Here is a 25,763-nt window from a genome sequence, read left to right as displayed (position 1 = left end):
GAAAGGCAGATCGGCCCCCAGCGGCCCCCGTCTAGTCGCCCGTCTCTCCTGCTGTAAAGACTCAAACCTTAATCAGTCGTTGGTCTCGTCTTAGATTCAGGAGCCGTATGCCTACCCCATGCATGTTTAATCCCCTCACTGTATCACCCTCTACCACTTCTGCTGGGACGCTGTTCCACTTATCTCCCACCCTTTCAGTAAAGTAAAACGTCCTACTAGTTTTGGATTCTAGCCTCTTGTTGTAACATTTCTCCCCTTTCTTTTGTTAAATCCTTTTAGTATTTAAACAGTCTACGGGAAAGAAAAACCACCGACCGGCGCAGACTACACAGCCCATCCGGCAAATACAACACAACCCGCGTGCAACGGGTACAAAACACAAAAGAGCCTACACAGCGCTACACAAATCACATCAAGAGGAAGACAACCGCCTGCCCCAGACACAGCATCTCCAACTCCCAACACTTCAGCCAACACTGAAAGATTCAAAGGCTTTGCAGCCCCACACAGCTTGGATAATAGCGGATAACAGCAGATAACAGCGGATAATAGCGGATAACAGCGGATAATAGCGGATAATGCAGCAAACATCCCGCCCGATGCAGAGATGTATGAATGATATTATTAGAGGATCCAGAATGAGGATTAATAAACCCGTCGGCCTTACCGTTCCAGAATATCTCGCGGGATTTTATTCCCGGCCGCTCTCTGAGGGATGGCTGCGATCTTGTTGGCCGTCATGGTCATATCTGCCCTCGGTGGACGGAAGAAGCTAAAGTGAGAAACACAGGAGCACAAGTCAGAAGGATGATTCTAGAACGCGTTCCTCCCAAAAACCCCAACAACCTTTACGCCCCATCCCTGCTCCGCAAATCCGCCTCTCGCTTCCCCCGGTTCCTTAACTACAATGACCCGTCTCCAAAAGGTCTCCGTCAGACTGCGGGGACAGAAACGCGTCGGAGGACTTGTTATTTAATGTTTTGACCCTTTGGGTTGTTTAGATGATTGAGTCTACGCTAAGATACCGAGCATTCTGACGGAACACTAGAGTGTTAATTCAAACTGAGAAAGCCCTAATTTGTTGGCCAGTGCAAAATTTGAGAGTTACAGGTGAGGGCATGCGAGGTAATCTGAGCTCAATGTGGACTCTCATGCCCTCGCCTGCAACTCGCAAAATTAAAACCTAACGATATTTTTTGCTTAAATAAAACCTAATAATAGAAACAAACTTTTTTTAAATAATGAAACAGGGGTGCATGGCAAGGACCCCCTCTGGGAACAGGGCGAGGGGTTAACAAATAAAATACTTAATCCATTAGTTCTGTTTTCAGACATATCAGAAGATGGCAAGCATTTGAGTTGTGGGAGCAGAGAATGGATCTCCTACTATGACAAAGATTTAAAAGCATAACCGCCCCTCCCCCGCACCACACATTTCTTTGAACCTCGAGTTCTTTATCATTTTTCGGGTTCGATGTACTTCTCCGCTTGATATTTTTATAAGGGGAGTAAATTCCTTTATCGAGAGCTTCCTGGAGAAGAGCAGTCATCCTACGAACTAAAGTTCAGTTATTAAATCCACAAACGGAATGTCGGAGCCCTGAATGCCGCACTCTGCTGACCCCAGGTTTCAAGGGTGGTAGATAAGAGGAACAGCCTCCCAGCAGAGCTGAACGGGCGACTAGACGGGCCGACAGGGGCCGATCTGGGTGATGTAAGGAAGGGGAATTAAAGCAATCATGACATCATAAGTCAGCTGCTGATACATTTGTTTAGAATTGGATACGTTGTTTCATGGCTGTTGATTCCGTGCAGTTGAGACACGAATCCCTCTGGACTACGTTAGCGAGATCTTTAAACAAAATCACAGAAATAACCGTATTGAGGCCACGTGTGACACAGCTCAGGGCTTGCATGTTACAGACGTGAAGAGTTCCCGGAATCCGCCCCAAAATACCGTGAAGGATAAATAAATGAATCGCTTTGGTGACAAACGGACAAAACACAAAACAGATGAAGCCTCAGAAACGTCCGACGTGGGATATTCCAGCCAAAAGTAACGTTTTATTTAAAAAAAAAAGACATTTTTCTTTTTTTCCCCATGATGTGCGTCAGAAGGTTGACTGGGGAGGAGCTACGGTAGGAGTGGGCGTGGTCACCCAGTTCGTCCTATGGCGTGGATTCCCCCTATAGGACGTTTATTATTTATATATATTTTATGTATTAAAGGAATATTCGTGAAATGATCTGGGAGATGAAATCTTTTCTTTCCCGCAGGAAATAATTTACCGATCGGATTTTTTCCCCATTCTTCATCATTTCATTTATTTACGCGTCAGTATGAGGAGGGTTATTGCATTATTATTATTATTATTATAAGGATCAGGAAGGTTATTGCATCCTCAGAACAGACGGATCCGGTTTACTGGCAGCGCCATCAACAAAAGCAAATGACTATAAAAGACAATTATAATTAACCCGTTAATGCCCGGCTCCCCGGACAGCGAGCTCGGCAATTCTGCGGGTTTCTTGGCTGCGTTACGCGATATTTACACGTTTTGCCATAATGTTTCAGAAAATAACCAGATAGTAACCAGATGGTAAGTGACTTTTTAACCGTTTAAGGGCAAGTAGGTAAGGAACGCGTTACCATCCCCCACCCAGGGACTGAAAGGGTCAAAATTACAAAAGGATTCGTCTTTCAAGGATTAGCTTCAAATTACTTTTTTTTATTTCTGTAAATTGACCATAAAGAGGAATGTTTGTTCGGAAAACAACGCCGGATTACATTTCCCGAACAGGAGATGATGCAAAAAAACAGCAATTTCATCTCACGGCATAGAGTATGCAGCGTCCGGGGCCCTCCTGGGCACTTCGCCGGTAGCTTTAAAGACATTTCACTTTTTTCTTATAAATGTACTTTTTTTGTCGAGAAATTTATTGATTTTGTTGCTTTTCGTCTCATAAAGATTTATAAGGAAGGAAGGAAAACCATCTGGCGATCGTTTCGGGATAGGCAGAGGGGCTTTTGGGACCCTGATACCCATCTGCCCCGGGGCATCAGTAACATCGCCAAAATACCCAACGGGCTTTATGGGTTAAAAAAAAGACATTAAAAGCAAAAATTAAAACACACAGATCTTAAAAAAAAATCCGAATTTATTTGGAGCGATAAAGAAAAAAAAGAATAAAAACGCAAAATTTGGATTCCTGGAAAAAAGGAGATTGTGAAACATCTTTAAACCCCGAAGAATGCAGAAAAACAAACGATTTGGGTCATTCCGTCAGCGACAAAATAAAAGACGCTTCAGGACATGTGAGTCAGACTCCTCGGGGGCTTCGCTCGAGGACCTCGGCGGCGGGGGCTCCGCTCCGGCCACCACATGGCAGGGCAGGATTTTACCCCCGGGGCAGATCATTCCAAGCGGTTCCCGCCGCGCCCGGGATTCGTTTACGTCTCGGACGCGAGGGATTCAGCTGCTACGTCATTATACGGCACTCCATTTAGTTATATGGCGCCGACAGATTCCGTAGCGCTGTTACAACAGGGGAGAATGTTTCATGTGACAATAACACGACACGGGTTACAAGGGCCCGGCTCCTAGGAGCTTACAGTCTATAGGCGACTGCGCCTTGGCCGGCTGAAGGTAATTGGAGTTAGTCCTGCTCTTAATGGAATATACTTTATCTGGTAGAAAAGCTACCAATCTTTTTTATAGCAAAAGCCAAATATGAATAGTTTTGCTCTGTGTTAATAACCAAACCGGAACCTGAATACTGGAGCCTCTTGGCTGGAAGAGCATGATGGGAGATGTAGTCTGCAGCAGCTGGAGGGCCGCAGGTTGGAAGCCCCTGTCCTCGGGGTTGAAAGGCGATGCGACTCTACGGCTTCTTCTGTGATTGTTAAAGAAGCGCTAAAGCGGTCCTAGAGGTTCCTGACCGATCATGATTTTCTTTAGGTCCCTTACTTTGGAACGAAGTATCTCCAAGGCAATCGCGCTAATTGGGTGTAGAGAGTGGTAGATGAGTGGAACAGCATTCCGGCAGATATGGCAGAGGTTAAACGGTGCGGTTTCCAAACCCAGTCCGCCTGCTGATGTCTCGCTCCGGTCACGCGAATTCCTTTACACTGAAGTCACGCAGAAATGAAGCCCCGCTCCGCGTATGATGAGTAACGCCGTTATCGGTGCCGGCTCATAAAACGCGCTGTGTACACTTGGCGAGTCTCATGCGCAGAAAGGCCACTCGGCTCCGAACGCAGAGAAACGCGGCACGCCACAAAACGGCCTTTCTATACGCCCAGCGACGTATCTCCCGCTCTGCTTCCACAGCGCCAGTCCAGACAATAAGCTGCATGACGTGGAACGAAACGCGTTGGCAGACGTCCAGATCTAAATGTCACGGGGGACTCGGAAATACCCCTCATCAGAGAAAAATCTTTTGGTGATACTCGATCCGGATAAAGATGGGCTGACATAGAAAAGGTGTCACAGAAGCCTCAGAGGTCTCTTTTTCAGATGGAAACAATAAGGATGATGATTCCGTCTGAAGAAGAGAAAGCTTTTGGCCTAACTCGATGAGAGATGCACCCCCCCATGTGGAAAAACACCCAGGGGCCGCAGGGGCCGACGCGGCATCAGCCCACGAAGCCACATTCAAACAGAACACCTTGCACATCTCACCGCGTGTGTTATTGAAGCAGAAAAGTGGCAGTCTGCGCGCGATCATTCCTGTGGCGGCGGCGGAGCGGAGTTAAAATGCGCGAACTTCTTTCTGGAGCCCGAGAGAATAAACATTTCTGGAGTAACCACAACAGCCACTATTAGGAAGAGGTTTTCAGCCATCCAGCTGCGGCCAATTATCTGACTCAGACGCAGCGCATTACATCATCGCCCGCATCGATAGCTCGGGGACCGGGGCCACCATCCATAAACGGTGCGAGCGCCCGGGAGAGACGGCCGAGTCCCTCCAGAAACCCGACGCGCTCTGCGGCTCTGGATAGACTACAAGTCCTAACATCCCTCAGACGCCCGACCCGTAGATAATCCACAGCTGAGACGCGTCGGTGGGAAAGAGTCTCGTAACATAGTAACAAGTCCACCAAATTCAACCAAATAGAGCGTTTTTATCCCCAAATCTCAGGCTCGGCTTATTGTTTACGGTGAAGAAACTTCAAAGATAACAGAAAAACAGCAGATTCTGCTAAAAAATGGGTCTCCTTCAGGGGCGTAACCAGAAACCACAGGGCTCCGGTGCGGGTCGCCGACTTCGCCAAGTTACATGTCCTACAGTGCCAGCTTTGCCCCCAAACAGCTTATCTGTGCCATCTTAGGCCCCACCCTGCTTGTCTGTGTCATCTTTGCCCCCAAACAGCCTCTCTGTGCCATCTTAGGCCCCAAACGGCCTCTCTGTTCCATCTTAGGCCCCACACTGCTTGTCGGTGCCAACAACCTCCCAAACAGCTTATCTGTGCCATCTTTGCCCCAGCAGCTGATTTGTGCCATCTTTGCCCCCAAACAGCCTAGCAGCTTTTAAAGCAGCTGTCGCAGGGGTCCCCCCTAGAATGCCAGGCCTGGTCGAAGTTGTGACCACTGCGGCCATGATTGTTCCGGCCCCTGGTCTCCTTCACTTAAGAATTTGGTTGCCCAAAATGTATCAAGGAATAGAACACGCGAATCTCTCGTGCCCGGAATCACAGCAACGCTTCTGCTCTTTTGAGTTCTAGAGTCTCACAAAATCTCTTGGTCTTCTTGCCCCTTGTCCGTCATCGAAAAGCTCCTAAATATCCGCACGCATTACAGAGACCTCTCAGGAGATCATGTCGTACATTCGACCTTCTCCGGAAAAGAGAAACCAATTTATTTATAAAACCTTTTGATTCTTTGAATCTTTTGAACCAGAATCGTTTCTACTCTGAGAACTTCGTATCTTTAAAGGAATTTCCGGCCTCCTCATCCCCAAACGCTTTCCTATCAGAGCTTCTTCACTCCACCAAGTCCTCGGACCCCCTCCGCGTCCCCCAATCGCCCCCCCCCCCCCGTCAGCAAAACCCTGAGATATCCGGAACAAACCAAGAAATGTTATTTATTGATCGATCCCAATCTCCTTCTGCGTGCTTGGAAATATTTGTTAATTCTGTTAATATTACAGAATTCCATTAATCCCCCAATATAAAGGTATTTAAACGCATGACATCACGCCCCGTGCAGCGTGTCACTTTATAACATACTCACCACTCTTTATCGGGACAAATGGCCATTGTGTGGGCTTTATCAATAATTAATGAGTGAGGGGATTAATGAATGGGTCCGGTCATTCACCGGCATTCCTGTCCCAGCCGCGTGACTTCGCCGCTCCGAATGGAAATGACGGCGAATGATGTGGCCTCTCCCCGTCCCGTGATTTAAACCCCAACAAAAGAGCCTTCTGTGTGAAGTGCGTTACACATTAATACCGAGGATGGATCGTTATTCATCGCGGAGCCACGGACCACCTGACACTCTGCCTTTCATAAGGAGAGGGGGCTGTGAAACTATTTTTTTATTATTACTTTTTTATTTATTTTTGTATTATTTTTTTTTTTACTTATGAATGTATTTGAAATAATAATAAAAATAATAATAATAATAATCAACAATGATATCAATAATAATAATACATAGAATAATAATATCATAAACAAAATAATATTAATAATAATTATAATAATGATAATAATAATCAACAATAACATCAATAATAATAATAAATATAATAATATCATAAACACTATCAAAAATAATATTAATTATAATGATAACAATAATCAACAATGATATCAATAATAATAATGAATATAATAATATCATAAACACTATCAAAAATAATATTAATAATTATAATTATCATGATAATAATATAATCAACAATAACATCAATAATAATAAATATAATCAACAACAATAATATCAATAATAATAATAATAATAATATATCTAATCAAAAATAATATCAATAACAATAATTTATTATTATTATTATTTATTGTTTTATATAGCGCCATCAAATTCCGTAGCGCTGTACTTATTATGTAAGTTAGCTGCACAGTATCTTTAATAATCACATTTTCTCCATCTTCTGTATCAATTATGGGGGCTTTTGGGGGATTTAGAAACATTCAGAGCTGCTTGAGAAGAGGGGCATCAGGGGAGGAGAGGGGGTCAAAGGATTTGGGGCATAAAGAGGGACTGGCTACGCTAAACAGGGACACTTGAGAGAAATGCTTTACCCTTGAATCGGGTTTTTTTTCACAATTTCGGTAGGATGGGGGCCACCGGTCCATAAATCAGGGCTGTGTCATGTGAAAGGTGTCGCGCGTCACAGCGGCCGTGGGCCTTGTATATGTCGTATAAAGAGATTTCCTCCAGAAAATCCGCCGGCCGGCCGAGGAGCAGAACATTTAGCCATATTTGGTCAGTTCTAGATTTTACAGCCGAAGCAGCCGGGAGAGGAGAATATTTCTGTTTTCATCTCCGGAAGCTGTCGGGGCAGCATTTAAATTTATTTTCTAAGACAGATATAAAAAAATTTAAAAAAAAAAACTATGTTCAAAGAAGAGTTTTCTTTCTCTGGAATCAATCAAAGTTTAAGAAAAAAAAAATAAAAATTATATATTTTCCAGAAAGATATTTCCAAGACGGATAAAAATCAGTGGATTTAAAAGGGAATTTAAAAAAAAATATATATATATGCTCAAAGTAGATTTTTATTTTTCTCTGGAATCAAAGTTTAAAAACATAATAAAAAATTATATTTTTTCCAGAAAGATATTTCCAACATTTAATCTTGAAAAAAATATTTCAGTGTAAGTGTTGGAATTTTTCTAGAATCAAGCCTGGGTAAAAAAAAATGAAAAAAATAAAAAAAATTAAAAAATGTTTTTTTCGGGGGGAAAAAAAATTCACATAAGCGACGGCTCAATGAAGCAAGTGTCTAAAACGTCATCGCCCAAAGTGGTCTCTCCAGCTGAAAACTGTAAATAAACATAAATATAGAATAATTCTAGAATTAGCCCAAAATGATCTGAAATGATCTGTATTGTTGGTTGGAATAACAGTAAAGACGTCGGCTCGGCGGCAGAGAGCGTTACCTTAGATAGTCATAACGGCGGGATCGATCGGATTTATGGAGAAATGGCCCGTTTTGTTTTCTTTGGGGTCTCTCCAGTTAAATAATGTCTAGAACCAGCTTGGAAGAAACCGATTCCGCCAAGTTTTACATCAAAAAGAATCTCCGCCATGTTTTGTGGCCAATAAAGAAATAATTAGAATAATGAAATAAAATGAAGATGTTTATTGAGGGATGAAAGCGAGGAGGATTCAGAAATAGATCTATTTGGCCAATTATCAAGAAATGCGGTCAAAACGCTTCAAGAATCGAGACCAAAACTTTATATTTCGGTAAATCTATTTGTAGATGAAAACGGGGGTTTTTTAGCCGGGTTGTTAAATTCTCGCGCCCCAATACTTTGTTTTATGAAATTCCAGCCGCAAAACTCTATTAATGTTATTTTCCCTTTTCTGGATATAATGTGTGAGGAGGAGACGCGCTCCGGGGGGGGGGATATTTCATAAATAAATACAAATGGGCGACTTTCTGAAGGGAATTTGTAACAACCACGTTCTGTACGCAGCGCCGGAGCGTTGGCGGAACCACAACTGCATCCCAGCACAAGCCGGGAACTTTCCTGATCCGGACAGAATCCGCTGAACGCTGCATGTATCAATCAGCTGGCAGATCGGCCCCCGCTGGCCCATCAGTCGTTGGTCTTGTTTTAGATTCAGGAGCCGTATGTCTATCCTATGCATGTTTAATACTCTCACTGTATTACCCTCTGCCATCTCTGCTTGGAAGCTGTCCCACTTATCTACTACCCTCTACTCTACAGTAAAGTAAAACTTCCTTCCATCTCAGTCTCTGTCTCTAGTGATTCCGCTCTCTCGTTATACATTTTCTACTCTTTTGAAATAAATTCCCCTCCTGTCCTTTTTCCCTTTCTGTATTGAAATGCCCCCCCACCCCATCTCTCTCTCCCCCTCATCCCGTCTCCCTCTCCACCCCCATCCTATCTCCCACTATCTCCCCCATCCCATCTCTCTCTCCCCATCTCCCTCTCTCTCTACCCCATCCCATCTCCCTCTATCTCCCCCATCCCATCTCCCTCTCCCTCGGGATGATGAATGAGCGAGGAAAGTGATTTGGGGTTTGTTGCCGCGGATTGTTGCCGGGTTCATGCTGGAGTTCGGCTGGCGGCGGCACCTGGTAGAGCGTCAGCTCCCTGGGAAACGCATCGGCTCCCGGCAGAGCGTCAGCTCCCAGGGAAACGCGTCAGCTCCCGGCAGAGCATCAGCTCCCAAGGAAACGCGTCGGCTCCCGGCAGAGCGTCAGCTCCCGGGGAAACGCATCGGCTCCCGGCAGAACGTCAGCTCCCTGGGAAACGCGTCGGCTCTCGGCAGCTCCCGGAGAACTCTCGGCAGCTCCCGGCGTCAGCTCCCGGGGAAACGCGTCGGCTCCCGGCAGAGCGTCAGCTCCCGGGGAAACGCGTCGGCTCCCGGCAGAGCGTCAGCTCCCGGGGAAACGCGTCGGCTCCCTACAGAGCGTCAGCTCCCGGGGAAACGCGTCGGCTCTCGGCAGAGCGTCAGCTCCCGGGGAAACGCGTCGGCTCCCTGCAGAGTGTCAGCTCCCGGGGAAACGCGTCGGCTCCCGGCAGAGCGTCAGCTCCCAGGGAAACGCGTCGGCTCCTGGCAGCGGCCGGTTACTTTGTCTCTGCAGGCGTGTTCTGAGAGCTCCCGACAAGGTCGCGCAGGTATGTTTATGCTCTGAACGCCGCATCACCTTGTATTCAAAGTACACAGAAATAATTCCCCTGGAAACGGGGAGCGCCGGCCGTGCCAGCCCCGCCGCGTCACCCTGGGATCCTTCCAGAGGGGAGGAATAACGGCCCCATTTAAAGCAGCAGGACACGGCGCGCTCGTCTATACCCAGGTAATGATTAAATGGGCTGCGCTCCATGTCACTGGGGTTACAGATTAACATACTTCCCAAATGTCCCTGAGTTGGAGAGACAGTCCCTCCATATCCCTGATGCCCCTCTCTCCTCCCCTGATGCCCCTCCCCCCCGATGCCCCTCTTTTCTAGGAGGTCAGAATGTTTGCTGGGTATGAGGGGATCGCAGGGTTCTACAGCCCTAAAAGCCCCGTAATGTGTATAGAAACAGCAGGAAACGGGTCAATATTTTCAGAATCAGATAAATCAGCGACGCCGCGTTACGCCTCATTCCGATTCTCCGCAGGTCTGATGATCGTAGCCTGAATGTGATGTCACACAAGAATCGCTAGGCTTCAGCGCTTTGTTGCCATATCAGCAGAAAAGTTTTGGAAGGCGCTGTTTGCCGAGAATTCCCTTTTTCCATTATCTCTTATTTTGGCGAGAAGTGGCACTGCAGCTTCACTCGCGCCCGCCTTTATTCCAAACGCGCTCATTAAGTGGCAGCTTCTGCAATGCTCATGATAAACCGACCTTGGGGGGGGGCTGGGGCGGAAAAATAATTGATTTCCCTGGAAGCCGGATAAAGCCCGGCCAGGTGGCGGCCCACGCTACGCCAATTGATTAACATTTTTGAACGCCATCCATAACCTGCCTGCGGTTCCCAGATGAGGGCCGATGAGGGCCGATTAGCGCTCGCTACAGACAATACTTCTGAACACGCAGCAACTTCCATTCACAGAGGATCACGGCGAGGGGGGGGAGAATTCTCCGGAAGCTTATTAAAGAGCCGCTGGTCTCTTTCTGTTAATAAACTGGAGACCCCCATGAAGAATAAGAAGCTCCCCATTGTGGGCGATCATGTGATATTCGGTTGCCCCTCCCCCTGCGCCTGTTTCTGCGGAGATTAGCCAATCAGCGAATCGTATTAAGAAACTTTGTAAGCGAAATGATTTCTGGCGCTGCAGTAAAATAAGCGTTTAATCCGGGGGGTTTCCTAAAAAAGTTCAATCTTTGTTAATAAAAGTGACATCTTTTTGTGGGGGAAAAAAGGTACATTTTCAGAAAACTGAAATTCCTGAAAATACATTTTTTTGCTGAATGGAGGAGACGTTGGCACGGCGACGGCGGCCTCCTGAACCATCGAGTCCCCTTAACAGAAACGTGGAGCAGTCACCATGGAAACCAGTGAATGTTCCAGTTAATGGTTCTATACTGGAACTTTCTATAGAGTTCTACGTTTTGTCGCCCGCCTGATCCCAGTTGGGTTCCATGCCCAAAACCCGGAACTCCTGATCACCGACACTTTGGAGCTGCAGCTTTCTTCTGAAATCTAAAAAAAACGTAACAAACCTCGTAAAGCTCCCGGGGATTTATCATATAATCATTCGACGTCGTCCGTTTCCTAGGCAACGAGTAAAGCGCGAGTTGCTGTAACGTTCCGGCGAGTACATCGCGGACTGCGGGCGATATTCATATTAATGTGGGTTATGGGACCGGGCGACCCCCGGGGATTCCCCCCCACTCCCAAACACACCATAGGCTAGAGGTCAGAGGTCACACAAACCCCGTTGAATTAGGGTGAACACGGTACTTTTTACGTGTCACCCAAGACTTTTTTAACCCTTTCAGGTTGGCCAAACTCTGCCAATTTCACGTTTGCTTTACAGGCGCATCACCGGCCCCGGACCCCGAGGATCGCTCATTAACACATCGCTCCCCAACGCCGCAGATTCCGAGGCGGCACAATCACTGCCAGCCGGCCCCAGTCCGGCCCCATTGTCCGACCGACACAAAAGACGCTCTGTTTGTAGAGCTTCGGAGGGAGCTGGGAATCCGTCCCTCTGTCCAGACTCACCGAGCAGACTGACAGACATGGCAGCAGGGCCGATAAAATGCCCACGGAGGAGCCTGCCTTGTTTACACCCCCAGCCCGGGGGCAAAATTCCTCGGCGGCGGCGGCGGCGGGATCATCAGCAGATGCAGGAATATGGGGGGGGGGTTTTTTGGTATTTTTTAAACCTTTTGTATCCTTTCTTTTCTTTGAAAAAAGCTCTTTCTCATATTTAACCCTTTAAGTCTTTCTCTCCCGCCACTTAAAAAGTCAACGTCCCCAACAGAACAGGGCATGCAATTTTCTGGATACCAAAGGGTTAAGCTTGCACCCCCTCCACCACCCCCCACCCTACCCTCAATGGGATGGAGAAACTCCTAAAAATACTCATTTCAAGGGAAAAAAAAAAAACAGGAACTCAACTGTCAAAACCATCATGAAGGAAGGAAAGGAAATCCTCGTCGACCCCCAAAAAAGAGCCCCCCACCTCGTCTGTTACATTTAAACAGAACCTGACGACGCCAACACCCCCCCCCCAACACCCCCCTCCCCGCTCTGCAAGGAGGCGAAAAAAGTTCATTTTAAATTGACCGGGGTAAAAATATCCACAGAACAAAGAAAAATGTTCGATGAGAGCACCCATGTTACACGTACACGCGTGTACACGCAGACACACGCATTCAACATGTTTCACGGGAAAGAAAACGTATTAGCCGCATTCCATGCAGAAAAAATACACATCTAACCCCCCCCCCAGCCACAGACTAGAAACTTCCGCACCCCCCTCGTGTTACTTCCACGCAAAACCAATTTTATGGCCCCGACTCGCCCCCCCCCCCCAGCACCGGCGGCACACAGAACACAAACGTGAAATTTAATTCAAAATTCTTCTCTGGAGAATCCAATTTACAGAAATGACTTCATTTCTCTATTTCGCTCTATTCTTTTTTATGAATTTTTATCTTTCTGCGCGGATCGCACGCAAAACAACGATATTTACAAACAAAGTATCCGTAAACAAAATATCTGTCAACAAAATATCTGTAAACAAAATATCCGTAAACAAAGTATGTGTTTCATGACAAAAGAAAATTTTCATTTATCTAAAACAAAAGTAACTTTTCCTGGATTCCTGGCGATCTCCAGAACATGTCATTTGTGGGTAAAATGTAACCAGCCCCGGAGTTAACCCCTTCCACCCCCAACGCAAGACAAAAATTCAATAAAAAGCTCCCCTGGGAGCGAAATAATAAAAAAAAGCAGATATCTGTCAGTAGAAAGGGGCTTCGTTTACCTCGTCGCTGCGGACCCCGACTCCCCGCGCCATCCTTTGTATTTCCCGGACAAATCTTTCTCCTATAAACTTGGTCTTTCTCCAGAAGACCGGCTTCCTCTCCGCTTCCTACATCTGCTTGGTCTGGAACTCCCGGGACAGTGTTTGTGACCCCAGTAGGGGGTATTCGAGGGGTCGCTGGCTGAGCCGGGTTATTGTCATGGAGACGCAGAGATACTTTGTACCCCTGTCTCTTGCCCCCCTGCTCGAGTCCGGCAGACAGAATCAGCCCCGGCTATGGGAGGACTCCATGGGACTGCATGCCTGGCCGACAGCTTAGGGCTTTATTCAATGAACGCAGCTTCTCCCGCCCCTCGCTAGTCATTGTCTCCTGCCTGCTGCCCCTGCCTCCCCTGAGCTGTTTATTTATTTACCCCCAAAGCCTTTTTTACCAGGAAGACGGGAATTATCTCCAGAACATTCCCGATACATTGTGACACAAAGGGACATAAACAGCGGGATCCGAAGGATGCTTTTCCCGGCGGATATAGTTCAACGTCCCAAAGAAATCGAGAATTACATTATTATTATTATTCCTATTATTGTTTATTTATTAACCCTTAACAGATGTATCAAAGCCCAAACGGCGAGATCACAAGAAAAGGAGCGCCGGCGGGGAACGTAAAGAAAGTTTTGTGACGGTTTTACCATCATTTCTGGTTTTATTCGTTGTGAGACGTCGCCAGCGCTCTGTCTCCGCCGTTCTCCGGGCTTTCCCCCGGTAACCGGCTCTCGGGGATTGGGATTCAGGGTCGGAAACCAGGTGGAGACAGCGTGATTTATTTTTAATATATATATATACGTTACATTTATATAGCGCCGGCATATTCCATAGAGCTGTCATTTAAATAAGTAATAGAAATAATAAAGTGAAGATACGCCTTCAATATTAATCAGTATAGATGGAACTGAATCGTTATCGGCCCCGGATCCAACGGCCTCTTCCGGAATTTTCTTTCGCAGTATGATGTCATCGATTCCTTTTATATTAATTAATATTGTGTAGTGTTAGAAGCATAAAAGTATTTTAAGGGTTACGGATTTCAGTCCACCTGCCTGGGAGTCACTGGTCATATGAATAATCCATCTGATTCCTGCACCAGTTATTTCAACGCCAGCCAATCAGGGGCCGGGTACATGTTGGGAATCATTAAATAGTGATATAAATGTGCAATAAAAAATATCTCCATTTTAATACGTAGTACATACATTGACCAGCGTAAGGGGCAGGGTGAGGTAACCTTTCGGAATTCCCAGGAATGTGTCAATCCTGTTTGCTTCATTCATGATTTTGTCCCATCCCCCACTGAGCCGGGATTAATGTAGAATTAGATTAGGCAATATAGGCAATGCTGGGGTATAAAGCGTACCACGGGGCTCTAATTAGGGGCCCATTCAGAAAACCAATATATATACTACTTCTGCTGGAAGGCTGTTCCATTTATCTACCACCGTCTCAGTAAATTAAAACTTACTAAGTCTCTATAGAGCTCAGCAGGGATTGCAATTCTCATACCGGCCACCAGTGGGATTTTCACCAAACGTGCCCCCAACTGCCCCCAACTGCCCCCAACTGCCTCCAACTGCCCCCGGAACCTTTTGTAATGTCAGAGCTGGGTCGGTGTCAAAATTTAGAGTTCCAAAGCCTCAGAGGTCCCTTCTACAGGTGGGAAACACCCACAATCAACAGTTACCATCCTAAAAAAAAGTCTACTACTGGTCGAACATCATGGGAGTGGGAGTTCAACTGCAGCCAATGCAGACTCACAAGAGATGCAGGAATACCCCGAATGTATAGATAAATGATATGAATGTATAGATAAATGATGGGAATGTAAGTGATAGGAATGTATAGGTAAGGGATGGGAATATTTATGTGAATGATAGGAATGTATAGGTAAGTGATAGGGCTGTATAGGTAAGATATAGGAATGTATAGGTAAGTGATAGGAATGTATAGGTAAGAGATAGGGATGTATAGGTAAGATATGGGGATGTATAGGTAAGTGATAGGAATGTATAGGTAAGAGATAGGGCTGTATAGGTAAGTGATAGGAATGTATAGGTAAGTGTTAGGAATGTATAGGTAAGAGATGGGAATGTATAGGTAAGTTATAGGAATGTATAGGTAAGTGATAGGAATGTATAGGTAAGAGATGGGAATGTATAGGTAAGTGATAGGAATGTATAGGTAAGTGATAGGAATGTATAGGTAAGAGATAGGAATGTATATGTAAGTGATGGGAATGTATAGGTAAGAGATGGGAATGTATAGGTAAGTGATAGGAATGTATAGGTGAATGATAGGAATAGATATGTACTGGTTGTAGGATTTTATATGTTTTAAGAAAACTAATGCAAGAATTTTGCGGCCAGGCCCAGTAACATGAGCCGCTCAGGGGCCCCCGCGGGACATTATCTCAGCCCTTGGATTCTCACATTCAGTTCTGGGAGTTACAAAGTCCGACATTAATCTCCTCCGCTCAGCAGGAACGTCCAGGACCCGAGCAGCAGAACGCAGCAGAACGGGCGCACATGATCAGGGGGTCCGGGGGAGAGATCCCCCCAGAAAAAACATTTCAGGGGCTCAGAGCCCCTGCCACATGCATATAAAAAATGAACTATTGCTTATTACGCGTTAATATCCATCTTCTATCTGAAGGAGAGACCTCTGAGGTCCCTTATATGACTTTAGTTCTCTTTCTACGTTGGTTCAATGAAAAATATCATCTTCACTTCTCATTTTACAGAATCACAATATGTTTCTATACACTATTATTATTATTATTATTATCAGACTCGCGTAATAACCATTATTATTATTATTATTATTATTATTATTATCAGACTCGCGTAATAACCATTATTATTATTATTATTATTATTATTATTATCAGACTCGCGTAATAACCATTATTATTATTATTATTATCAGACTCGCGTAATAACCATTATTATTATTATTATTATTATTATTATTATCAGACTCGCGTAATAACCAGCCATCACCTACTCGTTTCTTCCAAATATGTGCGTTTCAGATTCTGGTAATTACGGGTATTTTATTATCAATGTGTCCTGACGCGACGCGTGTATAGCTGACGGCTAAACACATTACACGAGAAGTACACGGAATGATTCAATGTCATATGTTCTGTGCATCCGCCTGTCAGTCATTTATTACCCCAATAAATCTCAGCATCGAACACCTGAGTTTTATCCACAGAGCGGCGGGAGCTTCATTAATCGGCAGCCTCGCTGTGCATTACGGCTGAGTGTCATAGGAGTTGTACTCCTCCTGCCCTTTACTGTATATGTTTTGTGAAGTTCATAGCGTGTATTGTTCCATGTAATCCGATACCGAACATACTTACAAAGGCCAGCAAGCACCATACCCCCCAAGCATCCTTATTTAGTCCAGCTAGTCCTTTTTCTTTTACCCCCAAACCCCTATGCCCCTCTTTATTTTTCCAATGCCCATCTTTCCTCCCCTGAATCCCCTCTTTATAAACCCGATGCCCCTCTTTCCTCCCCTGATATCCCCCTTTCCTCCCCTAATGCCCATCTTTTCTCCTCTGATGTCCCTCTTTCCTCCCCCTAATGTCCCTCTCTCCTCCCATGATGCCCCTCTTTCCTCCATTAATGCCCCTCATATTTCCCTGATGCCCCTCTTTATTTATGTGTTGGCCTGCTTTCCTCCACTGATGTCCTTCTTTCCTCCCTTGTCTCCTTCCCCTGTAGCTCCTCTCTCCTCTCCTGATGCCAATCTTTCCTCCTCTGATGTCCTTCTTTCCTCCCTTGCCTCCCCCGATGCCCCCTCTCTTCTAGGAGGGCAGAATGTTTGCTGGGTATGAGGGTATCGCAGGGTTCTACAGCCCTAAAAGCCCCAATTAATCACAGAATCCAGAAATTCCGTTGCAATTAGCGTCTCGTCGCTGACAGATTTTGCCAAATATTTGGGATAATATTTGCTTCTGTTTATAATAATAATGAAAATAATCTTAATTCTTCGCGCGCCGTCTGATCCGCCTCGTCACCCGAGCCTCCCGCCTGCCTCTAATTACAAATGACTAATTAGCTAATTAACTGAAAACTTTTTCTCCTCTGCCCAGAATTTATTTTTGGTGTTTTTTACGGCTTTTATCTGAAGTTTGAAACGTTTTGAATTAATTTGAATATTTAGCAGTTATATTTAATCGTTGATGAATACATTTTTATTAATTACATTTAATTAATTAGGGCTGTTAATTGATTCTAAATCCAAACTGTCTCTTTGTGCCAAAAAAGGCAAATTCTTTTTGGAAAAAAAATGAAAATTGAGAATATTTAAAAAAAAAAAATCATCCAGTCTGTTATTAAATTGGGAAAATAACACTTTTTCCCCAAATTTTCAGTTAATTGCAATTAAAGTATCACTCGATAAAGCGATTTATTATGTATTAACCGTTATTAGCGTCTTTGCCAATTTTATTTTCTGAGGAGAGGCCAAAACGTTGTTTCTCCGCTCAAAAATACGATGTTAAAATGATGTCCTTTTATGGTCTGGCTCCGCGGATTCCATAAAACCAAGGCTTTGTTTTAGAGAATTTGGAGAGGAGCTTCCCGGGGCGACCCGGATATTTTTAGCACCTCTCTGGTTCCCAAAATATTATTAACCAGGCGAGCGAAGAGACGTCCGAGCAGAATACATAAAAAATAATAATAATAATATTTCTGCCATAACAGAGCTTTTCTCCCCAAAAATAAATCATAAAGGGAAAAAAAATATAAAATACTATAAAATGATTATTATTGTTCTTTCTCTCCTTCTCTGACCGGGAGGCAGATTTTATTCCCTCGGCAGCGGCGACTTTTCCAAAAATTCTACTAAATCCAAAGATGTCTTTTAATGATTTGGGTGAATTAAGAGGTTTTGGGACGACCTGAAGAGTCACGTTTGGTTTTGGGGCGTTTCAGGATCTAACACTAGAGGGTCAGAGGCCGAAATGGAATGGAAGGAGCTTTTACTTTACTGAGAGGGTGGTAGAGAAGTGGAGCAGCCTCCCAGCAGAGGTGGTAGAGGGTAATACAGTGAGGGGATTAAACATGCATGGGATAGACATACGGCTCCTGAATCTAAGACGAGGCCAACGACTGATTAAGGTTTGAGTCTTTAAAGCAGGAGAAACGGGCGACTAGACGGGGGCCGGATGGGGCCGATCTGCCTGTGGGGTCTAAGAAGGGCATGAGATGAAACAATATACATTATATTTAAATTGAATATAAAGTAACGATGTTTGCCGCTTCACATCTCGAGCGACTGGAGGTCGGATGAATAAACGCAGCCTTTGCCCCGTTGCGTGGCATTCAAACTGCGCTGCCACCTTGAGGGCAAAACCATACACTGCAGAGCTTGGGTCCAAATATCTTTCTGCGAAGACCTCGTCTTAGATTCAGGAGCCGTATGCCTACCCCATGCATGTTTAATACCCTCACTGTATTACCCGCTACCACTTCTGCTGGGAGTCTGCTCCACTTATCTACCACTCTCTCAGTAAAGTAACACTTCCTTGCATTGCATGTAAGGAATGTCGGGGATATTCGTAGCCTTTTCCCATTAGCTCGTTAACCCCTTACCACCAGTGCAATGCATTATGGGAGCGCATGCCACGCTCATCACACCTACTTTGAAATGAGGTTGAAACGTGTTTTAAATAAACGGGGATTATTTATGTGACGTCATCGCTTCATGCAAAACGGGGACAGCGGAAAGAGGGGAGAAAAGCTCGGCATCAGCAGAAACTCGGCGAGTTGGAGGTGAAGGCGCTGAGAGCGATGAGAGTGACTCACGGTCTGCGAAGTCGGCTCGGGGAAGGTTTGGCAGGAGCTGCGAGTTTGAATCTGTCTGCGATATTCCCTGCAGCTTTACATCTGCACAGAAACCAAAGCAGCCCACGGGCCAGGGGTTAATATGTCACAGCGGACATGTTTGGGAAGCGTCCAGGCTTTAACCCTTTAACTGATAGCGGCCAGGTGTGGAGCTTCCACGACAACCAGAGCCCCGGACGCTTCCCTCCTTCCCGTCCGGCTCTGCGTCTTTACGTGATAACGAGACACAGAGACCTCTAACTGCGGCTTTGGTGAGCAGCAAATATGGCGGCGTGTGATGTCATCAACGCCAATGAGTCGGCACTCCACGCGACGCTGATCTCATGTTCATCAGTACAAAACAATGTCAGGGGCCACAAACAAGCCTCGGACGTCCCTGTTCCATCGCCATGCAACAAGTGAAAAGCCAAGACCCCCCTAAAATCTAGCGCTCCTTTCCCGTGCATGCCTCCCAACCGCCCCGCTTCTTCCTCTCTGCCCCGCTGCCCCGAGTTCTATGTCCGTCCCGCTTTTCGGGAACAGAGGTAGAGCTCGGTGGGACAGCTGGATCCGGAGAATGTATACTGAGCATGTGCAGAATTGTGCACATGCTCAGTAGCGCTTCCAGTTTGAGTGACATTCTACCTCCCAAGCTCCGCCCCCAGAGTCCTGATTGGCCGAGGGTAGCAGATGGGAGTTATCCCGATAAAATCATTCCGTTAAATCTGGATTCCAAACCCAGACGACACCAATACCCACAATCCACGAAAAGCAGCAATTTTCCAATCCCCCCCCCGCGTCACGGAGCAAATCATCCATTAAACCAAAAAATTCAGTTATGATAAATCCAGCGCTATGAGATTTTAAATCAAATTAATCGTTTTTATACCCTTTTTAGTCCTCGTCTTCTGAAACTTTTTTAAAGAAATCTAAGAGTTTTTACTGGTTTTTATTATTATTACTGTTATCATTATTATTGTTTATTATTACAGTTATTATTATTACTGTTATTTATTATTACTATTACTATTATTTATTATTACTGTTATGTATTATTATTATTATTATTATTACAGTTATTATTATTATTATTATTATTATTATAACAGTTATTATTATTACTGTTATGTATTATTATTATTATTACAGTTATTATTATTATTATTACTGTTATTTATTATTACTGTTATGTATTATTATTATTATTATTATTACAGTTATTATTATTATTATTACAACAGTTATTATTATTACTGTTATGTATTATTATTATTATTACAGTTATTATTATTATTATAACAGTTATTATTATTACTGTTATGTGTTATTATTATTATTACAGTTATTATTATTATTGTTATTATTATTATTATTGTTAGTACTGCTATGTATTATTATTTTTATTGTTATTATTTTTATTGTTATTATTATTATTATTATTTTTATTGTTATTATTATTATTTATTATTATTATTATTATTATTCGGATCAGGTTTACAGAATCCAAAACATTTCTCATTTCACTGCCTTGGCATCTTTATTGTTTGATTCCGGGGACATTAGAGTGTAAGCTCCTTGTTACAGAGACTCACAATGCATGATTTGTACAGAGCAGGGGCAAAGGGGCAATTATCACACATCAGCCACCTTTCTTTAAGCAGCCTTGCCCCTTTTGTCCTTTAAACACATACGAGGCGACGCTACGTCTTGTGAAACTGGGAATACTCAGAAGGGGAAAAAGTGCCGTTTTTTTTAACTCTCTATCGTGGGATTTAGGAAATGAAAGAAAACGGTTTTCATGGAGTTTCTCTGGAAGGTTCCAGACTCTCCCTGACAGACTGCATGCGAACCGTACTAATAATTAGAAGGGAGAGGGGTGCAGGTAAGAGAGTTATTGGTCAGAGATCTTCAGAAGAAGGTGTGTAATGTAAGGAAATGTTACTTTACTGAGAGGGTGGTAGATAAGCGGAACAGCCTCCCAGCAGAAGTGGGAGAGGCTGATACAGTGAGGGTATTAAACATGCATGGGATAGACATACGGCTCCTGAATCTAAGACGAGACCAACGACTGATTAAGGTTTGAGTCTTTACAGTATGTGGCATCTCCTTATCACTAACTGACATAGAGGTACATTCCGCATGCCCTGGATCCTTTCCCGATCCCAAATGACTCAGATATCCCCTCTGGTACCCTTTATGGCGGCGCAGGCATAAGTGAGCGGCGTGTGGCCAGATCCACTTGCCTCCAGCGTCGCTCTAATAAACCCCGTCCTGAGCTTCATCCCAAAATCCAAAATGATCCCAGAGGCTCACGAAACCCGAAGCAAACTGTGTCCCGGGGTGAAATCTCTGTGAATTAGTGAGAGCGCTCTCTCTGTGACGGCGGTCTGTCTCTTTCTCGTGGCCTCTCTCTAACCTCGACGGCAGAAGCGCGTTCGCTGCATGGGCTTTTAAACCTCCGGCCGAGCCGCCTCTCTAATAAAAACCACATCTTTAGCCGTTTCCTGCGTGTTTTTCATTAAAACGGCCCGTGGGCACCCTGTAGAAACGGCTGCATGCGTGTGCTCTGCGTTCCTGGCGTGTATCTTCTCGGCAGAGGGGGGGTTATTATGGAGAAGGGGGGTATTTGGCCAGGGTGTCTCTCTGTGCCACGTCGGGCAGAGCCGAGGGGTCACTGAGCCGAAATCTTCATCTCTCCCGCAAACTCCCAGTTTAGTGAATACATCCCTTACAAAAAAATTACTGCTGTTTTTCTGAAGTAATACTGCTATTTTTTGGACATGAAAAAACTGCAATACTGCACTTTTACTGCAGTTTTACTGCATTTGTACTTCACTGTACTGCAGTTTTACTGCAGTTATTTTGTAAGGAAGTACAAATGCAATAAAGCTGCAGCACATTGAAGAGCAACTGTAGGTTTGCAATATAAAAAAAAAAAGTGCGGTAAATGTGCAGTAAAACTGCAGTGCAGTGAAGTACAAATGCAGTAAAACTGGAGTAAATGTGCAGTATTGCAGTTTTTTCATGTCCAAAAAATAGCAGTATTACTTCAGAAAAACTGCAGTAATTTTTCGTAAGGGCAGCACTTAGTGGGAGTGGCCACAGTCAGCACCCGGTGGGCGTGGCTATTCTCTGATTGGCTAGTTTTAAGTAGCCTGCATACGAATATTATGAATTTAAATAATTGACGTATTTATATATAAAATTAAAGTATGGATTTTTGGGGTGGAAATGAATGTCTTTGGGAGATGAAGCTTTCATGGTTTTTCGTCTTCCTCTAAGCCCCGATTTGTTTTTTTCCTTCGTGACTCAGGAATCTCTGTGACGCTCCAGAGATGTTTCCAGGAGATGCGATTGTGAAAGAAAATGTCAAAGACATGAAAAGCAGAAAAACAACCGGAATCAAAGGATTTATTAAAAGGGGTCTGAGGGCCGGGCTCGGGAACCTGAAAAACATCTACCAAATCACCAGGTTTTGGGTCCATTGTTAAAGATCCTTCTAAGATTTATAGAGGAACTGTCATTTTTTGTTTTGTTACAAAATTTTCAAAAATATTGCTATTTTTGAATGTTTTAAACCCCGGTTGTAGTTTTTGCCCCCATAATATAATATAATATAAATGTTTTCAGGCAGCTGCATATCAGCCGTTTGTATGATTCTCGCTCTGTTATCTGACCCCCGATCTACTAAACACCCCGACTCCTCATCATACTGCCTGTGGGGAACAATAGAATGCCTCAGTCTCATTCACCCAGATAGACTCTCTGACTAATGAAAGTCCATGGAGGAACGGACTTCATTAGCATTGCCATAAAGCGTCAGCTCAGTGTGGTGATTGAGCCGGGAAAGTCACCCAAAATATCACATGACTGAGAGCACCGGCGGCTCCAGATCAGCAGATATTGGGTGTTTTGGGGCAAAATGAGATTTCCCCTTTAATTTTGAGCAGGGGAGATAATGTGACAGAGCGTCCTTTATTGTACGATTATTGCTTAAAATACAAATCATTTCGCCCGTCGATGTATGAAGTTAAATTAAGTAAATGTCAGATTTGGTTATAACATGGAGTCGGAATGATAAATCTCCTGTTTTAATTCTGTCTACCATCTCTGCTGGGCGGCATTTCCAGGCTGCCTGAGAAATGACTGCAGACCCCGGTCTGACTTACACTGTAGCACGAGGTGAAGGCTACCCTCGGCCTGTACTCGCCAACGTTTATCGAGCTCACGCGGAGATTAGGCTGGTATTCCGGGTCTCTGTGCCAGGCTGACCTTGGCGTTAGAATTCACCGGCGCACCAGCTGGCGGCACAGAGATAAAAAGACGACAAACATGGCTGCTGGGTGGGGAGCGTGAACATGCGCGGCCATTCCTCTAACCGAACGCACTCGTGGATTTTAGACTGGGTTATTTGGGGGTCCGTAGATGGGGGGTCCGGGTTAAGGACCCCAAAGTGTAATATTTCCAACAAATTTTCCAAAAGTCATATTTTTCGCAGAATCCCCCCAGCCTTAACTCTTTCATCTCCAAAACAATCCTAAAAGTAACAATTGGTTTGTTTTTTATTTAGAAAGAATTCTAGAGATGAATTTAATGTAACGAAGTTCAATAAACGTTCCGATCCCCGACCGGCCCTTACGGGATCAGACACACCGGCTCCACGGGGAGCAGCCGACGCTCCCTTATGTAATCGCCTGGGAGAGAAGATCCTGTTTATCTGTCCTGTTGTCATGACAACGGATAGTTTTTTTTTCTCCAAAGCACAATAACATATTTATTGAGAGGTTGCGCAAGGCGTTGTCGGCAGCAGAGCCCCCGTTCCGTTTTTTTTTTTCTTTTCTTTTTTTTTTTGCTGAAATTTGTTACAATTTGCGGACAATCTGTTTTTCATCAAAATACGTTGCGTTTTGTATATAACGTTTTTGTAAACGGACTGTTGTGTTTATTTTGTAACCTTAACCGCAGGAATTTTCCTAGATTTTATGAAAAGATGAGAAAATATCCCTTCCTTTGGTTAAAATGCTCTTCCTGGAAAGATTTCCACTTAAAATAATAAAAGGTTCTAGCTGTCAAATTGAGGGGAAATAATGGAAAAGCCATTTCAGTTTAAAATGAAGATTCTGTGTTTAAATGAATTTGCTGACACAATTTTCTTATTGTGAAAAAAATGCAAAAACCCCAAATTTTGTTTCTCGCATTTTTTACATTTTTATTATGCAAAACTCTTCACATATAATCATAATTATTATCATTATTATTGTTAGCGTTATTATTATTATCATTATTATTGTTATCGTTATTATTATTATCATTATTATTATTATCGTTGTTATTATTATGATTATTATTGCTGTCAATATTATTATTAATATTATAATTGTTATTATTATGATTATTATTGCCATTATTATTGCTATTATTAATATTATTATTATTAATAATATTATGATTGGTGTTATTAATATTATTGTTGTTGTTGTTGTTAATAATAATAATAATTATTATTGTTTTCTTATTTTTATTATTTTTATTATGTGCTTCAGAAAAAATATGATTTTGTTTTTGTTCCTTTTGGAATTTTGCAGTAAAGCTAGTCCGATAGAGGAGTAAACACAGCATCCGTCGCCCTGGGGAGGCATAAACATTTTTGGGCCCACATCCTCTGATGATCTGTGAGTCCAAAAACGTCTCTGAATTCCGTCACAAAAACAGCGGGACGCGACGTGACACGATCCTCACATTCCAGAGCGCGACAGCGAGGGCATCAACTCCCAAAGAGGAGCAGAGCTGGGAACGGCTGTTAGAATTTGTTTTTAATTAGTCCTCCCCTGTCGGAACATCTTGAACACATTTTATTGACACAGTTTTATGTCCCCGCGATCCGTGAGCAGCCCCCATAACTCTCTAGAGGTAAATGGATTACTGCCAGGAGGCCTTTGGTTCTTTGGTGGGCCTTCAGCTGGTTGCAGGAGAAGACAATCCGGGGCCGTCTATCTTATGGCGACCTGCAGCATTTCATTGACAGGGTGTTGGGTGCATGGAACAGCCTTCCAGTAGATGCAGTCGTGGTTGGTCCAGTTTAAGCATGAATGCTGTCCTGAACATGAGACAAGGAACCAGCCAGAAAGATGAGGAGATCAGACGGGACCGACGGCTCTTCTGTGGAGTGGAGTTTCAGGCTTGGATGACCAAATGCCGGAACTCTCGTGAATCTCATGGCGGTGGAAGATCTGCCGTGTTCCATCTGATGACCAAGAATCGTCATCATCATCGTCATCATCGTCATCATCATCGTCATTATCATCATCATCTTCATCATCATCTTCATCATCATCGCCCAGCAGAAGATCTGAAGGTTTCTTACGACTCTACAAACCTTCACCATGACCCGACGCGTTTCTCCTGCATCTGCTGAGACGTTTAGGTCTCCGGCGGTCCGCGCTCTCGCACTTTATTGGGGGGTCGGATAGTTTCGTCTCTGCGTGAAGCTCTGTTTTCTGAACCCCCTGCTGGAAATTCTTGGAGACCCTTTAAAGCCCCCGCCGGGGGACGCGATCCGACAGAAGACAGGATTCCAAGAAATGTTCTCCAGCAAAGACTTCAAAGTCACGTCTCCCGACAGCACTCGGTGGAAATGAAGTGTTCAGCGATCGGCCGCCCGCCGCCGCCGTCACCTCCTTTCATTTCGATCCTCGTCTGTGTTTATCCTACATCTGAAGGACACGG

At 44.2% G+C, this 25,763-nt stretch overlaps 1 protein-coding gene across 3 annotated transcripts in view; it reads right to left on the bottom strand.

The window, feature by feature from the left end:
* The window catches only part of DENND2B (DENN domain containing 2B), a 56,989-nt gene that overhangs the window by 29,950 nt on the left and 1,276 nt on the right, over positions 1 to 25,763 (bottom strand). For 2 of the 3 annotated variants that reach the window (XM_053449004.1, XM_053449006.1), the window contains exons 1-2: positions 13,152 to 13,464; positions 668 to 772 (exon numbers count right to left, since the gene is read on the bottom strand). In XM_053449004.1, the coding sequence (XP_053304979.1) occupies positions 668 to 747 (80 nt within the window). In that variant the 5' untranslated portion in view covers positions 748 to 772; positions 13,152 to 13,464. Of the gene's footprint in view, positions 1 to 667; positions 773 to 13,151; positions 13,465 to 25,763 lie in introns of those variants that run through there. The other variant, XM_053449005.1, reaches the window with a different exon arrangement.

Source organism: Spea bombifrons, chromosome 10, assembly GCF_027358695.1.
Source record: "Spea bombifrons isolate aSpeBom1 chromosome 10, aSpeBom1.2.pri, whole genome shotgun sequence".
Lineage (NCBI taxonomy): Eukaryota > Metazoa > Chordata > Amphibia > Anura > Pelobatidae > Spea > Spea bombifrons.
Note: the sequence above shows the minus strand (reverse complement) of the source record. Positions and strands in the feature narration are given on the sequence as shown.